The sequence below is a fragment of the Rhagoletis zephyria genome, unplaced genomic scaffold, assembly GCF_001687245.7.
Source record: "Rhagoletis zephyria isolate East Lansing unplaced genomic scaffold, Rhagoletis_zephyria_1.1 Rzeph_scaffold_05370, whole genome shotgun sequence".
Lineage (NCBI taxonomy): Eukaryota > Metazoa > Arthropoda > Insecta > Diptera > Tephritidae > Rhagoletis > Rhagoletis zephyria.
The window spans coordinates 12,072-30,724 of record NW_016162453.1 but is presented as its reverse complement, the minus strand read 5'-3'; the positions used below and the strand labels follow the sequence as shown (position 1 = coordinate 30,724).

The following is an 18,653-nucleotide window of genomic DNA, read 5'->3' as shown; positions in this document are numbered from 1 at the left end:
CGCCAAAGCATCCGCCATTTTGGCGTCTTAATTAATCGCACAATAAAAAAAACACACCACTTGAATAAATTAAGCAAACTCACCTGAACTTTTATTGTTGGGATTTAGGGCTTCAAGAGGCTTATCCTCCGACAGTTCCCTCCGTATGTGCAGAACCGTGGATTTAAAAAGAAAGTTACAACTGGAGACCACACCAGACACTCCCAGGTGCCCCCTGCGTTATTCTCCACGTTCATTTTGGTCCTTCTTAACAGCACAGCTTTACTCTACTCCAGTATTTTCTTTTCTTGATTAAACTCCTTTAAATTCTTTATTTTCTGCTTGCGATCCTCAGTGAAAATGAAACTGCTCGTTAATTAGTCGAAAGTTGAAGACTCAAAAATGTGCGCGTCCGTCTTCTATCAATGCTTATAACAACATAAAATGTTATAACTTCACGTGAAACTGGATTAACATAATAATATTCGAACAATAGTGATAAATGAAATGTAAATCGAATGCGAATTGAAATTTGCTGGTGATTTTATTCTTAAAAGTGAGCAGAACACACTCGCGTATTTTTAAATAAAAAGCGCTCATAACATTGCCAAAACTTCAAAACAGCGCACTTAAATAAACTCTTATCAACACCGTGTCTTAGCCGACGTGTGGTATGAATGTCGACCAGTTACAATGATGAAAATTGATGCTAATGGGTTACAGAATGTTTCCAATTCGCTAGCTCTTTGATGTTCGCATATGACGTTTAATATTTTTCTGTTGTACGTAACCTTTCATTTTGTCAAAATCTTCAGCTGGATCGGAATGCATTTGCGTATAACTTAATAAACATTTATGCGAGAAAGTCTACACCATTTCCAATTGGATTTTGGGATTTTTGAATAGTCAACTGGATTTTAGAAAGGGCCATATGGATTTTAGAATAGTCAACTGGATTTTAGAAACGATCAATTGGATTTTAGAATAGTCAACTGGATTTTAGAAAGAGTCAATTGGATTTGAGAATAGTCAATTGGATTTGAGAAAGTGTAAATTGGATTTTAGAAAGCGTTAATTGGATTTTTTAATGATTCATACACTGTGCTATGCATATGATTATGTAGTTTCAAATATTGCTGAAGTATCAGGTTATAACTACTTTTTATTAAGTTTTAACAATATAATATATATTAAAGTTAAACAACAGGTTAGATTTAGGAATATAGGATCTGTATGAAGTATAAAAGAAAGCGGATAATGAAGACGTGAGCGGAATATTAAAATTATGTAGAATAATGTATATAAAAAGAATATAGGTGCACAGGAGTGAAATGTAATGTAAGAGTAAATGAGTAATGTAAATTGGAAGAGCAAGACAATAGTATATGTAACAAAATTCCATGTTTTACATACTTGGAAGAAATAAAATGCCATTTAAAAAAATTTTATTCACCAACTCTCATATCTCGTTTGGCAATTGCATCCGCATAGAAAGTAGTACTGCTCGCTCAAAAGTGAATATTTTAGAAAAATTTACATTGACAAATACCGCACATAAGAAAAAACTGGCTACTTCAAAATTTTTGTAGAAAATTCTAAAATTCACTTTACATTTCCTAAAATCCAATTTACGTTTTCTAAAATCCAATTTACGTTTTTTTAAATCCAGTTGACTATTCTAAAATCCAATTTACGCTTTCTAAAATCCAGTTGACTATTCTAAAATCCAATTTACGCTTTCTAAAGTCCAGTTGAGTATTCTAAAATCCAATTTACGCTTTCTAAAATCCAGTTGACTATTCTAAAATCCAATTGACTCTTTCTAACATCCAATTGACTCGTTCTAAAATCCAATGTATTAAGTTTGTTTTCGACAGATTTCTGTAATAAGGACTCTGCTTTAGCACTCACTCAGCAAAAACCTGAAATATGTGTTCAGTACCGACATAATAATGGAGTANCTCACTCAGCAAAAACCTGAAATATGTGTTCAGTACCGACATAATAATGGGTACTCNAGTTGACTATTCTAAAATCCAATTGACTCTTTCTAACATCCAATTGACTCGTTCTAAAATCCAATGTATTAAGTTTGTTTTCGACAGATTTCTGTAATAAGGACTCTGCTTTAGCACTCACTCAGCAAAAACCTGAAATATGTGTTCAGTACCGACATAATAATGGAGTACAACGTAGACGGAACCCACCGAAAACAGAGCCTCAAAGAACATACAAATTCCTATGCGGTTATTTGGGTAATGAACTTTTACATAATAGCCAGATAAATGTACATATTTTAATTAATGTATTTTGTTTCAGAATCTATAACAAGCTTTACCAGCGCCGATGAACCAGAAACGTAACTTAGAAAAGCACTCCAGTTGAACAAGAAGGTTTTTTCAAAAAAGGGCTATCGCGGAAAAATCTTCGCAGAAACCGGGTTCATCAAATACAAATCACGATGTTTAACTGGCTTTATTTTATTTATTTTTACTGAATACCCAAAATTTTATTTTTTATTAATTTTTTTGAGAATTCGTGTTAGTTTTAATTAGAATATATTTACCAATAGTGTAAGTTTAAACGCATTTTTGAATACCTACCAACTACTGTGCCTGAAAGAAGCTTACAAAAGAAATTGAAAACTTATGTACGCAATGAATTTTTATGTATNATAACCACGCCCACATCTCATATAACGGTAATTTGGAGAAATACGAAATCTTCGACAAATCAGTAAATATTAAAGCCAATTTATTCAAAATTGATGCTTGCAACAATTCCTTACCAGGAAATACGTCTATAATAAAATTTTGAAAAATGGGCGTGGCACCGCCCACTTATGATCACATATATGTATCTCGGTAACCGTTCTACCAATTTGTACCAAACTCGGTATTTTTATTGTGCTTGCTACATAAAAGCAAAACGATGAAAATTATTGAAATCGGACTAAAATTATGGCTTTTCATGTAACGGTAAATTTTAGAAATGCTTTAAACGTCAATATTTTGAAATTTAAGGACGCTAATTTACTCAAAATTGATACACCTGGGCTTACCATGTAGCGGTAGCTTTCGGAAAGGTCAAAATCATATATTTAATATTTGCGCCGGGTATTTAATGTTCGGCTCCGCCCGAACTTTGACTTTCTTACTTGTTTTTTTTTGGTTTGGATGTTTCCATTTTGTTTTTATTTTTTCCAAAGAAATCATGTATGATTACGTTAAAATTGTTTTCACCTTTAATTTAGATATATGTACAGATGTACATACTTATAGCCTAATACAATGTCCCCACCGGAGCTAACCACGTAGTTATGGCTATTGAGTAGGTTATCCCGATAACCCACTTGATTTAGCGTAGTTTCGCCATATAAAAATGACAGCACTTAATACCATGTCCCCACCGGAACTAGTTTCGCCATATAAAAAGACAGCATTTAACCATTTCACTGAGATAGTTAAAAGCTAACCAACTCGAAACCACGTCGAAAGTTTGATACAACCGTGTATTTCCCCGCCATCTGTGGTCATTAACGTTAAAATGTAAAGAATTCGTTTAAACATATTTAAATATTTTAAATTTAATTAATATTTTAAAAATATTTGAAACCTAGTCCTCTACTCCGCTTGACTTCAAATCTATTCCGTTTTTTTCATTCATGTTATGCCCCTCTTGGGGCCGTTTTTTGAGTGTTCACCACCGGTTTCAGTAAAAAATGAAAAATGAAGCCAAATCTCACTGTTAAAAAGTAACTCTTTCATAGCAATGCGTCAATAAAGTAACTTCGTTATTTTTTGATGTATGGCTGTACAAATTGGCGGATGCAGAACTTTACTTAAGTTGTTAAAAAATATATGTAGAATGAAGTTTATATAAAGTAGAAAAGGTATACTTTTTAAAAAATTAAGTGTTAGATACGTTATACTATATAGAAAATGCTAAAAATTACCTAAATATGTAACATATTATCCTTACATTGCCTCGAGTTCTTATTTTGCATGAATATAAAACATCTTAGTCAAACAATTAATGTCAGAAATAAAAATAAAAACCCGAACGAATTTCCGTCATCCCGTCGTTCCAAAATAAATCATCTTACCACCCTGTCGGAAAAATCAACCAACACCAACACATATTTACCGGTCTTTAATTTCACAGAAGACATCGGTCGCTTGTTTTGCAAATATTAAGATGTATGAAATTCAATTTTCTTTGTAGCTCAAATCGAAGAAAAATTTTCTTTCAACTTTGTAAATTATTTTTTTTTTTTGGAAAAAAATTATTTTTGAAGATTAGGTATGGTAGCATGAAATGTCACAATCTGCTTAATTGTCATGTAGTTAACATGGCGCCCGAAAAGTGACAATGAAACTACGTTCTTTTTTGTATCATGTTGTTGTTGTTGTTGTAGCGGCTACAACAACCCCGCCCAAATCGGTTAATCAGGGCTATCACCNAAATATGTATGTATGTCGAAAATTTTTGGAATAAATCTGAAATTTACACCAATTTTTATTCAGGGCTATCACAGAATCCATCGTAGCTTCGATTTTTATGAAATCTACGAAAGTGCTATCACAGAATCCGAATGGCTACGAACGTAAATTCGAAATTCGTAGAGAGCCTTCATTGAATCCGTTCGTAATGAAGATTCGTACAGATACTCTACGACGAGATTATGCTGTCGGAACAAAATTTAAAATCACTCAATCTTTAAAATAGTGGAAGCTGCATTTTTTTTAATATTAAATATTTATTATACTCCAAATTTGTTATAGTTTGATATAATTCCATATATTTGTGTAAACGTAAAATACCAATGCCATACATACATACATATGTACATACACGCATTCATCTGCTACACGCTATTTAATGAATAATTAGCCGTGTTTTTTTACACGCATATACATCTACGCTTAACGTGTAAAAAAACAATCATCGACAATTTCCATTTCAAAACAAGTAATTTTGATTTTATCGACAACTATTCATAAGCACACATAAAGTTCTTCGCTTACAGCTCCATACAATTTTTAAGCGCAGATACGTATTCGTGTAAAAAAAAACACGCCTAATATTTTGTATGAGTCGAGGAAATAATAGTTAAGCAACAATTTATTAGGAAATAAACCTAATTTCTTTAATATCATAAAAATTTATTTAAAAAAAAAAATTCTATTTAAAATAATAAAATCTAAGCTAAAAAAAAAAAAAAAAATTATTAAAAAATAAACAAAAATTAAATAAAAAAAGAAAAACATCTCCACTGCCCCAAGATTTGGACTTGAACTCGGCTCTCTCAATTGGCAGTCTAGTGCTTTGCACACTCGGCCATTGCGCCTGATAGGGCAGCGTGAGCAAAATGACATACATAAATGTCTGTTGCCCTTTGCACTAACTGATTTCGAATCAGCATTCGAAGCTGGCAACGATATTTTTGAGTTCACTCGGATTCAGTGATAGCAATTTTTTTCGTATTCGTAGCGGGCATTTGAATTCGTAGATTCTCTACGATGGATTCCGTGATAGCCCTGAATATCTCAGTCGTTGTCGTCAAGTTCCAACGGCAGCCCTAAGAAGCGTGGAGCCACCATAGAGTCGGTCCACAGGGACAAAGCCTTTAGGGTTGTCGGGTTTTCCGGGCATGTGAAGAGATGTGTCGAGTCGTGAGGGGTCTCTCCGCATGCCGGAAACTCATTTAGCACACCCGCATTTAGTCTACTCAGGTATGAGTTTAACCTGCTGCAGTAGCCAGAGCGAAGTTGGGATATTGTGGTTCTTGTCTACCGAGGCAGATGAAGCTCCATCTCGTCAATGTCCGGTGGTTGTGTGCCTAGAACGGCATTCACAGATCTGGAGTCTACATAACTCGAGACTGACTTCCTGTGAATGCCGTTCAGGGCCTGTCGGTATGCTGACTGGTCCAGAGGCTACTTAATGAACCTCTGGACTTCGTCCGTCAGTTCGTAGAGACGCCTCCTGACGTGCCTAGGCGAGGGCTCCTCTCCAAGCAGCTGTCTATTTGGGTGGCCACATCTGTGGCTCCCAACCAGAAACTGCTTGCAGAGCATTATGTTATGCTCCTTGACTGGGAGCATTTTCGCCTCGTCATGCAAGTGGTGTTCTGGCGACATCAGGAGGTATCCGGTCGCTGTCCTAAGTGCGGTGTTTTGAGTTGTCTGTAGCTTCATCCACTGCGCCCTACTAGTCCCCGGCAACCACACTGGTACTGCGTAGTTTAAAAACGGCCGGCCTATTGCCTTGTATGTTGCCAGCAACGTCTCTTTGCTTTAGCCCCAAATACTGCCGGGTAGCGACTTGAGGACCTTGTTGCGGCTCTGTACTTTATTGACAATAGCGGTTGCGTGCGCAGAGAAGGAGAGCAGACTGTCGAATGTTACTCCGGGTATTTGCGGGTTATTTCCCGCGGAATTGGTGTATCATCGACGTGAATTCCCAGCGGTAGCCTGACCTCCTTCGTCCAGGTGGTGAACAAGTTCCCAGAGGATTTCGTAGGGGAGAGGGCTAGGCACTTTGCAGTGAAGAAGCGAGAAAGCTCGGAGAGACACCCGTTTACTTTCGAACACAAGTCATCAATTCCATTCCCAGTCGCCATTGTCGAGCAATCGTCGGCATAAGAGACAATCGAGACTCCCTCTGGTGGTTGGGGGAGCTTTGAAATATAAAAGTTCAACAGTAGCGGGGAAAGGTCAACACCCTGTGGAACCCCCTGTTTTATTTTCCTGAGTTTGCTCGATTTGTCTCTATACATTACCGACGAGTGTCGACCACTCAGATAATTTGCCGACCACCGTTTGAGCCTCTGTGGGAGAGAGAAAGCCTCTATATCTTCTAGTAGCGTGGAATGGCTCGATACGTATCTCTTTGTGGGCTTGTTTCCCCGGTTGGAGCAGTGCGACCACTCTCCTCACCTTCCAGATGTCTGGGACGATGAGTGGCCATTGACAAATTGAGGGCCTCCGTTAGGTACGCTACTCCCGTAGAACCCAAATATTTCAGCATAAGCATGCATATTCAGTTGGGGTCCATGGCTTTGGAGGCTTTCGCCTTCCCGATGGCCACCTAAACTTCACCGCAAGTAAAAGCAAGGGGGGCACAAGTTGTTGGCAGTTTGTGCGCCCTTCTGGTCACTCGACACTTGGCTTTGTCCACCGGAGGATGCAGTATGAACTGCCGGCTAAAATAGCTCGCGCATCGCTCCGGGTCCGAGAAGCATGGTCGCCGAAAGAAAATTCGACCCTGTTGTCATGCTTCGTCGGATCGGACAGTGACCTCAGGGTTGACCAAAGCTGATTCACACCAGAGGTGAAGTTACAGGTCTTCAGATGCTCTTCCCACTTCTTCCGCTTATGTACGTTCACTAGTTGCCGAATCTCCGCGTTGAGATCCCTGATACGAGGATCCCCGGGATCGGCCTGACGAAGGCTGTCACGCTCATTGGCTTGAACAGCCGCTTCAGAAGGGAAATTTGGACGTGGGTCCGTTATGCATCCTGCCGGTACGAAGCGAGCTGCAGCAGCGGTGACAGCCTGCGGAACTTACGTTCACCAAGGTGCACGTCGGTTGGTGTGGGGAGCGCAGCGAAGGTATTAGCAGTAAATTCCGCGAAGCCTTTCCAATCAGCTTTAGAAAAATTGATATAGGTCCGGTGTTCCGCGGAAGCAAAGTCGGTTGGTTTATCGATCGAGATGACTATGGGCAGATGGTCTGATGCCAAAGTCAGCATAGGTCGCCATGATATGCTGTTTATCAGACCAGCGCTGACTATTGTTATGTCTGGCGAGCTGCAGCAGCTGCCCATAATCCTGGTGGGTGCGTCGTCGTTCGTTTTGCAGAATGTCGAATCTTCTATCTGCTCAGCCAAGTCAGTTCCCCTACGATCGTTTGACAGGCTTCAGTGCCAAAGATCGTGGTGCGCATTAAAGTCACCTACTACCATACGGTTTTCACCTCATAGGAGCGCACCTATATCAGGGTGATATCCTGCCGGGCAGTAGGTGACAGGGTGACAGGGGGTATGTACACGTCATCAACATCGCCTCACCTAAACGGGGTTAGATCGCCGAAACAACAGCCCTTGGTCGGATAAAACCAGAGTCATTCCGGTACGTAGAACCGGCTGTCGTGGGAATGTTTGTATCATGATCGTTATTGTCTCTGTAAAGAAGTGATATTCTGCAAGGAGAAAAAAATATATATACATATATACACTGCCGGAACAAAGTATTGGCACAGCAAATTTTTCACAATATATGTATGTATGCAACAATTTTTATTCTAATATTTTTCCGTCAATTTTGTATAAAAATATGATTCATTCTACAATAAAAAACATAAAATTATAGTTCCTAAACTTTGTGCAAAACTCGCGAAAATTCAGCAAATTTTCATAAAAATTTTTAACTTTTTAAAAAGATTTTTTATAATTTTTTTTGAGTATGCAGTTTTGCAGCCCATTAAATTCTAGTAAAACAAGTAAGAAAGTCAGTGTTCGGGCGGAGCCGAACATTAAATACCCGGCGCAAATATTAAATATATGATTTTCACCTTTCCGAAAGCTACCGCTACATGGTAAGCCCAGGTGTATCAATTTTGAGTAAATTAGCGTCCTTAAATTTCAAAATATTGACGTTTAAAGCATTTCTAAAATTTACCGTTACATGAAAAGCCATAATTTTAGTCCGATTTTAATAATTTTCATCGTTTTGCTTTTATGTAGCAAGCACAATAAAAATACCGAGTTTGGTACAAATTGGTAGAACGGTTACCGAGATACATATATGTGATCATAAGTGGGCGGTGCCACGCCCATTTTTCAAAATTTTATTATAGACGTATTTCCTGGTAAGGAATTGTTGCAAGCATCAAATTTGAATAAATTGGCTTTAATATTTACTGATTTGTCGACAAAAATCGACAGTAATTCCCAGCTACTTAAAACTTGCACTTTATTGTAATAAAATTGATTGGGCTACAAATATGCATACTCAAAAAAATTCTAAAAAATCTGATTAAAAAGATGAAAATTGTCATGAAAATTTGTTTAATTTTTGCGATTTTTGCACAAAGTTTAGGAATTATATTTTTATGTTTTTTGTTGTAGAATGAACCATATTTTTAAACGAAATTTGGGGAAAAATATTAGAATGAAAATTGTTGCATATATTGTGAAAAATTTGCTGTGCCAATACTTTGTTCCGGCAGTGTATGTATATTTCAAAATCCAAATTGCGAATCTTGTAATACAATTGAAAATACTGAACATATGTAAAAAATATCACAATTCACGTGACAAATACCCAATACTCAAAAATACTTCATCATTAATTGAATTTCGTCAAAATATTAGTGGCAGAGCATATACATAAATCTATCAGTAATTTTTTAAAGGACATTGAAATTAATTTATAATTTTACAAACTAATCTAAAATTGGAAATGGCGTTTTAAGTTTTTTTGTTGGCCAATTAATTCTTCATATAACGAATTAGGAAGTAACTTTAAATTACAAAAAAAAGTAGTCATATTATACATCAAACCAAAGGAAATTAAATATATGTACATTTTAGAAAATATATTTTTTGGAAAAAAATCCGTAAAAACATTTTTTTTTCATATATTTATATTAAGTCTCTATTTCCACAAATATAGCCAAATTCACACACAGCCTTATCATCAGTTTCATTTTCTCCGAATTGGTTCACTTTTCACTCTTCGTTTTCATGATTTTACTATGGTCGGATGACAAATTTTCCGGGTGAATTTTTTTTTTCAGGCGAAACTCAGTATAAGGCAGAATATGTATATCAAACGAAAGAGATCTTCCGTTTTTCTCTATCGAAACGGTTCTTTAATTACGCTAATTCACTTCCGACTAAATTTCAACCAGTTACTTTGAACTCAAATTGAAGAGATACTTCAAGAACCACAAAGCCCAACTTCGCATTGGCTACCGCAGCAGGACTAAACGCCGATGTGCCAAATGAGTGTCCGGCATGCGGAGAGACCCCTCACGACTCGAAACATCTCTTCGCATGACCGGAAAACCCGACAACCCTAACGGCTTTGTCCCTGTGGACCGACAAAGTGGAGGCTCCACGCTGGGCTGCCGTTAGTGGAACTTGACGACAACGACTGAGATATCAACTGATCTGGGCGGGGTTGTTGTAGCCGCCGCTACAAAACCCACTCGCATGCGAATTGCAGAACCTACCTTTACAAGATCCCTTTCAGACACTTCAAGTCCAGTATTGCCGCGCCCGCAAATAAAGTTAAACAAAATCCTTCAAAAAGTTTATCAAATCCCGTTTAAATTAAGCAACTTATTTAACGGGTCTTATTAAAACGGAAAATGCTTGGTGTTACTTTTTGTTTCTTCCTGAGCTTGGTAAATTGGTTATAGAAATAAAAAGTAAGCAAGTCAGTAAGTAAAGACTCTCTAGCGCAGAGTTTTGTTGTCAAAAGTAAGGACTTTATAGTCTACACATTTACTAGAAAATGGAGACGTGGGGTAACGATCGCAAAACGGTTAATCGAATACACAGTCATATATATTGTTTAGATTATTTACTTTTTCCCCCCCAAGTCGTTTAGGGTTTAAGACGTGCGCGCAAATTCAAATAAGCACACTGGAAATTAATATACACAACTGCAGTTTAAACAGAATAGTTTACTTCTTCTTCGACACACCAACAGTGCGACCGCGGCGACCGGTAGTCTTTGTGTGCTGACCGCGCACACGCAGGCCCCAGTAGTGACGTAGACCACGGTGAGAGCGGATTTTCTTCAAGCGCTACAAATCTCGAATCCAAATTGCTTGATGTCAATTGTGTGTACTTGCCATCAATGATATCCTTTTGTCTGTTAAGGAACCAGTTGGGCACTTTGTATTGCAAAGGGTTAGAAATGATGGTGACAATCTTGTCAACCTGAAACGAAGAATAAAATTTGTTATTGATATTTTCCACATAATTTACCCAGTCATGATTAATGATTATTGAATCATGTTACCCAGTTACCTCCTCCTCAGTGCATTCTCCAGCGCGTTTAGTCAGATCTACATCAGCCTTCTTCAAAACAATGTTGGAGTAACGGCGACCCACACCCTTAATAGCAGTCATGGCAATACCAACTTTACGTTTGCCATCGATGTTCGTATTCATGATACGAAGAATGTGTTGGAACTTATCTGGAACAACGAGCGACTGTAATAAAACATAGCAATTAGTATAGATTTCACTATGGACAAGTTTTCTGAGGTCAATGCCTGTGTTGACTGAATCGAACATTAGCATTGGTTGTTTCATCAACGTTTTATCTCAGTATTTTATGCACATCATTCAGTTTTTACAGGAAAACTTCCTTATGGAGTTTGTTTTCTCATTTCGCAAAAGAAATGTTTCAATTAGTTTAAAGATTCTATAGAAAAATTACGATATATTCACGTCACCCACCATTTTGCACTTTGTTAAGCGACCGAGTTCAAGCCGAAAAAGACAGAAGGACGGAAACCAACAAAACTTCAAACAAATGCAACGAGTTCGCCATGTTCGATGTATTTTCACTCGTCAATCATCCTATGGTGAGTAGGTGACATCAAGAGTGTGTTAAACAATGTGATTTTTCCAATCTGACCAAAAGATGGCGCTAACTTAATTCGAATTTAGTGCTAACTTTATTAAATTCAGCTCCTAAATGTATAGCATTTTTCTGCAGGGTTGCAAATTAGCAAGGTGCACTTGATAATTAATATTTTTGATGATGCATTTACGAACGTCATTTTCTGCAGTTATTCGAAAAATTTTTTGTTAGATAATTGGTATTTTGAGTACGCGGTTTTATAGCCATTAATTTTAGAATAATTAGAAAATAGGGCCTTATTTTTGAAATTTTGACATGAAATGATAATAAAACTGTCTGCTTGCTGCTAGATAATTTTCTGAAACAGCTGCCAAAGGGAAGGTATTCTTAGAAAATACCTGGCTGCAAGCGGGCATACAAGCCCTGCGGAATGGTAGCGCACACTGCTAACCACNGTTGAATTCGGTGAAGCTGTTCTCAAGTTATGAGGTCACACCAAAAACGTGCACTTATTTTTATATATAAGATGTAGGTAAAAAAAATTAGCTACCATTTTTAGCCACAACAACGATTTTTAGCTCTTTTTTAGCCCTTTTTTAGCTGGAATTTAGCTACCACTAAAAATGTTTCGCGGCAACACTGCACTACACCACAGCGGCCGCCGTAGAACTGTATTATTTCAACTTTAAATCAATTTTACATATTTTTCGGTGAAAGTTCCGTTCATTTACTTAACTACAAAACCTCCACAGAATATCAGAAAATCGCAATCAACATTTTCTTGATTACGATTACGTTAATTGTCATCATACTATTTTTAGAATTACAATTAAAGTCATCGTTATCATAATTTTCATGATTACAATTACTTTAGTGTGTTTTTTTGCAAATAACTCTTTAATAAACTAAAAATATTATTGCCCACTAATGCTTACAGCGAATTTAGAGTTACTCAGTGACTTTTACATCGCGTTAAAACGTCTGTACTGAACATTCATCCTCTTCACACTTCCACTCGAACAATTGGCCGTGTAAACGATGTAAACTTTTCGTGAAGCAATTGGAGCGTGTATACTTTGCATTATGTCGACTTTGGCGCCTTCACGCGGTTTTCGCTGGCAATTACGGCGCGTTTACATTGGACAATGCTGTCAAGACAATGAAGATATACGTATTAGTTCTCAAAATTGTTCCAATGGAAAAGTATGCATAAGGTTTAAAGGTTCGTTTCAACCAATTTATAATAGATAAGTGTACCCACTTTTTTCTTTTTGTTAAACATGGTAATACCTACCATGTTTATTTACCATGTGACAATATCAAATGTAAAGGCAACCCACCTCATTTGACATACACTTGACCTTTAACCTGGCGCGTTATTTTTTATACCCGAGCGCACTTGTGCACAAGGGTATTATAACTTTGTTCACATAACGGTTGTTTGTAGAAGGTAAAACGAATCGAGATAGATATAGACAAATGTATACATAAGTAACCAGAATGAATAGAGAAATCTATTAAGCGGTGACTGTCTGTCCGTTCGGCGGTCCGCCTGTGCACAGGATAACTCGAGTAAAAATTGAGATATCTTAACGAAACTTTGTACGCGCACTTCTTTCGGGCGTAGGATGTAGGGCAAAATCGCACAATAATCACGCCTACCTCCCATATAACGGTAATTTGGAGAAATACGAAATCTTCGATAAATCAGTAAATATTAAAGCTAATTTCATCATAATTATTCAAAATACATGCTTGCAACAATCCTTTACCAAGAAATACGTTTATGATAAAATTTTGAAAAACGGGCGTGGCACCGCCCACTTATGATCACATATATGTATCTCGGTAACCGTTCTACCAATTTGTACCAAACTTGGTATGGCTATTGTGCTTGCCAAATAAAAGCAAAACGTCGAAAATTATTGAATTCAGACTAAAATTTAGGCCGCTTTTCACATAACGGTAAATTTCAGAAATGCTTGAAACTTCAATATTTCGAAATTTAAGGACGCTAAATTACTCAAAACTGATACACCCCGGGCTTACCACGTTGCAGTAGCCTTCGGAAAGGTGAAAATCATATATTTAATACTTGCGCCGGGTATTTAATGTTCGGCTCCGCCCGAACTTAGATTTTTAGTTGTTTGTTTTTCGAACCGTTGAACCGAACCGAAACCCCGGTTCAAAGACTAAAAAACCGCTTTGACGAACCAATCCAAAAGTGCAAAAACGATTAGAACCGCTGAACCGAACCGACAAAATTTTTCATCCGGTTCACGTCCCTGATTTGAGAAGCAATTTCATTAGCAACATGTCGCCTTCAAGAAAACAATGTAACTAACTAACTACTGGAGAACATTTTCCATTTTAATTCCATTGTACATAGATTAACATTTTAACATGCATAAGCTTAGTATTTTTTTATTTTCACAAAATTCGCATGCCAATGCTGAAAAGCTGATCAAAATTTAAAGAAAAATTGAAACTCAATGGCAAGGGAAAGATTGAAAACAAGTTGCCCATTCAAGCAACACATAAGAGTGTGTTAGTGAAAAAGTGTGAGAGTAATGAAAATTGAAAGGGAAAATTGAATGTGTAACGGCCCGATATATCGACCTTAGAATATCGAATCAAAAAATCGATTATCGTGCGATGAAATATCGATATTCGGAAAAATCGATACGATATCGAAAATTCCTAGTTTGGTGCCATATAAATAAACAAGGTTTAAGGCTATTTAAATATGATATATGCAACCCTGTGTTTTAACCAAAGAACTTAGGGCCGGTTGTTCAATGTCTGATTAGCACAAATCGGAGGTAGAAGCTCCGGTTAAGTACAACGGCTGCTTTACCGATCACATGTTACATGCAACATGTCGAAATCGTCGATAGTGTAGTGGTAGTGATAACCAGACATTGAACAACCGGCCCTTAGACTATGTTCAAACAGGCCAATTAGCTGAGGTAATTAAGCTTTAAATTGCGGCATTGAGTTTGGTGTTCACACACACGTCAGCTGCCCAATTAACGATACGAAATCAGCTGTTGGATTACCTACAGTGATGGAAAAGTTGTTACAATCGTACCTTTATTTAGTTTGAAAGTACATTCGGTAAAAACAAACAATTTAAGTACATTTGGAATGTAGCCAAATAGTTTCTTAGGAAATCAGTTCTTATTTTTACTGACACTCAGTGCATTTTCTGGTGCGGGCAACTGGTCTAATAGCTTCCCTCCTTTGTGAAGAGGCATACAAATGATACAGAAGGGTGGTCACAGTAATGCAACTGTAGTTGATTTCGCCAGATAGACGGAAAATATTTCTTTTTAAAACGTTAGATCGAACAACTGGGAGGAAAGTGATTCACCTTTTCTACAACATAGTTTTGTCTCGCACTGCTCGAAGAGATTTTTTTCATAGCCAACAATTTTTTTAATGTGAGTACCGAAAGTGATATGGCATCGATGGGAATTGTTATCCTGCTATTTTTCTGTATATAGAAATACATATTCACTTCTTAGATAGATCTATCTACTTTTACAGGCTAACCTAATATTCACGCACGCCGCCAATTTACTGTCAAAAATTTCTCATGCACATACAACTTGTATGGGACCAACCGAAATTGAACGGCGTGCGTATGAAGCTAACTCAATTTCCAATTTTTGTTCTGCGTGACATTTTGATTTGACGTTTCGCTCAATGAAATCAAATGCAAACGCACGACAGCCAATTTCGGGTGACGCAAAAAAACAAATTCGACGGCGTGTGTACCAAAACGCAAGCCGCGAATATTAGGTTAGCCTGTTAGGTAACGTTTTTCGTAAATTAGGTACAATTTTATAATTCAATTTTCCATCCCTGATGGAATATCAGCTGTAAAACAGAACCAGAAACAAACAGCTGATTGCTCTTTGTTCAATAAACATACCTCCAAGTCAAAATTAAACATATATAGCAGGGTTGCATAGAGAATCTGACAAATTGATTGCCAATTAATTATTAAAAAATGGATTCTATTCATCGTTTCCTTCAAAATATGCAAAATCAAAGAATTTTACTATAAATAAGCACTTGATGAGTGTTTTTTTAATTCTTTTCCACTTTGTTTTCCTTAATTCAGCTATCTCAAAAAACAACTGATAGCTGGCAATGCTGGACATGTTTCCGCAAGGGTTGCAGCATGGGGATTTTCGTTTTTCGTAGCGGAGCTACGAATTACGAATATTCGGGTTCTAGAATAAGGGGGTAAATAATCTAAATAAATCGATTATTATTTCTTGAATATATAAAGGAGACGTTTTACTGCTCAGTAGAGAATGGAATATTATCTGCTGCATGTTCCCGGGTTGGAAACTAATAGATTTTTTATATGTACAAGCCTGCGAAGTTGAACTTTTCTCCTCATCCAATAATTTCTTTTAAATATCTAGGTAAGTTAAATAAAAATACAACCTTGTTTTTTTCTAGCAATGGACAAGGCGAAATAAACAGGTGAAGTAATACACAGCTGTCTCGCTTTATTTTCTGTCATTCGGCTGTATTATAGAAAATTTTAAAAGCAAATTTTCAAATAAGATAGTGTCAAAGCAATGAAATATCTTTCTCCTCGCTCTTATTACTTGACCTGCTATAATTACACCATGGACATAGAGATTTTATTGATGACATGCACGTTATAAATTTCTTTAACATTTCCATGAAAAGCAAAAATTAATCAACTTAAAATTAAATAAAGAAACAAGCAGTATTAGTTGAAAATACCTCTAAAGAGACCATCGGCGTAGCCAGAATGGAATTTAGGCGGGGAGCTCGAGCACCCTCTTCCCCTACCTGGCTACGCCCATGAAAGAGACTGAAGGCTGGTTTTCACTGTCATTTTTTGACGCCAAAATTTGTTAGGCGCGCTGCACTAAATTTTTAATGCACTAAGCACTTCACTAAAACTATTGGGGTAGTTCTAGTGAAATTTGAAATACATTAGCAACTACATATGTGCATAGTGGTAGTGACAAATCGTTTTCTTACCACTATGTACTTAAGCCTGCTGTACAGTTCAATGCGGGCGTGAGCGTGAGCTTTTTATTTTGACCAATATTTTCGTAATTACTTAACTTTTTGCAATTGTTGATACATCAAAAGATAAAGAATCAAAATATCTTTCAGAATTATAGAATAATAACTAGTTTAAAATGCATAATATGCATTTTTTCGAGCTCACACTCAACTGTGTGCGTACGCAAAGCATTCGCATGTGAACGACAAGTTTTGACAGATGTATGTGAACATCCATAAAGCCTGATATACAGTTCAATGCGAGCGTGAGCGTGAGTTTTTTAACCGACTTCCAAAACAGGAGGAGGTTATCCCTTCGTCGGAATATTTTTTTTTTTTTTTATGTATGTTACCGCATAACTTTGCACCACGTCAACCGATTTCAATAATTCTTTTTGCAACGGAAAGGTAGTGTCTCAGAGGTGGTCCATACTAATTTGGTTTAGATCCGATCATTGGATCATGAAATATATAGATATATATATATATTTTTTAAGACGGTTTTTTTTTGCTAAAAATTACTTGTTATTTTGACTAATATCTTCGTTATTACTCAGCTTTTTGCTATAGTTGAGACATGAAAAGATAGAGAATTAAAATATCTTTCAGAATTATAGAATAAATACTAATTTAAAATGCAGATGTCTCGTAGGATTCCCAGAGAGTTTTGCTTTACATAGAAATTTGTGCTCTTTTATTTTCATTTTGACTCACTTCAGTGTTGGTTCCTTTTTTTACGCCGACTCCGAACGGCGATTGTATTTTTATGAGAAGCTGTTTTTCTGGCAGAAATACACTCGGAGGTTTGCCATTGCCTGCCGAGGGACGACCGCTGTTAAGAAAAAACCTTTTTTCTATATTTTTTTTTGCGCTGTTGCTTTTACCAAGGCTTGAACCCAGGTGCTGTTGAGTGAAAGCGCGCACTGCTTACCACTACACCACAGCGGCCGACTGCATACTCAAAAAAAAAATCTGAATAAAAACTTGAAAATCTAGCTGAAACTAAGAAAGATTTTTTATAATTTTTGCACAAAGTTTGAAATGTGGTTTTATATTGTGTTAGTTATATAATGAGCTTTATGAAAAAATAATGAACATTAAATAAACAAAATAAAAACAGCCAAAATCGATCTAAAAATGTCGATGACTCAGCTGATCACAAGTGTAAAAAAATTATTTTTATATTAACGATCTCAAACCAGTTTACAATAGTGGTATTCACCAAATTGTTATCAACAGTCGTTGCTTGAGCTCATCTGCTGTTTTGCCAGTGACATGCCACTTGCCCACTTTGGCGAATACCACTAATGAATTTTAAATGTGCTCTATCGAAATGACATTTTAATATACCTTACGTACATATGTACATATGTACCTTTGTATACAATAAAAGCTTGCATACATGGAAAATACGTTTTTGGATAGGAAATGAAGTTTTTTCAGACCAAGAGGGACGTTTTCTCACGCCGAAAACCTGGCAACACTGGTTGTGAGTGATCGCGAATGGATTATTTGCATCGTTTTTCTCATTTATGAGAGGCCGACATCGGCAATGCTCGGACTTCTCATATTCGAGTGAGAGGAAATTTCTTTGCTTTTTTCGATCGCGAATGAAAAGCAGCGGACATTTTTCTGTTTGCTATCAGTGTTGCCAATTTAGCCGTTTTCCGGCTAGATTTAGCCGGTTGCGATAGCAAACAGCCGGAGAAATTTCGATTTAGCCGGCAGCCGATTTGTTAGCCGTTTTGCAGAAAAAAATTAGCCGTTTTTAGCAGATTTTGCTATTTGTCTTGTTTTCTTAAATTTCAAATATGTATATAGGCTTCCATTTTTACTAAGCGACCCAAAATCTGTTAGAAATGCCTACTAGCCTTATCGTGGAGAAAATTTTCATGTCAGGCAGGGTTGTATGAAATTGGGCCGATTTCGCTTATTTTTATTTTAAACGAAGAAGGGATTTTCTTCATAAAATGTTTGTTATAAATGTCTTAATTTTAAGTGTGA

General features: G+C 36.8%; 1 protein-coding gene across 1 annotated transcript; it reads right to left on the bottom strand.

Annotated features, from left to right (window-relative positions):
• Positions 1-10,557: 10,557 nt before the first annotated feature.
• LOC108372014 (40S ribosomal protein S18-like) lies at positions 10,558-11,565 on the bottom strand. The gene is made up of 3 exons (XM_017627648.1): positions 11,462-11,565; positions 11,027-11,212; positions 10,558-10,936 (listed from the first exon to the last, which is right to left on the bottom strand). The coding sequence occupies exons 1-3, from the start codon at positions 11,462-11,464 to the stop codon at positions 10,664-10,666; spliced, it is 462 nt and encodes a 153-aa protein (XP_017483137.1). The 5' UTR covers positions 11,465-11,565; the 3' UTR covers positions 10,558-10,663.
• Between the last annotated feature and the right edge of the window lie 7,088 nt (positions 11,566-18,653).

Excerpts from the sequence above, each read along its gene's own strand:
- LOC108372014 (XM_017627648.1), bottom strand. Across the intron at positions 10,937-11,026 it reads GAGAATGCACTGAGGAGGAG|GTTGACAAGATTGTCACCAT; the intron begins GTAACTGGGTAA and ends TCTTCGTTTCAG.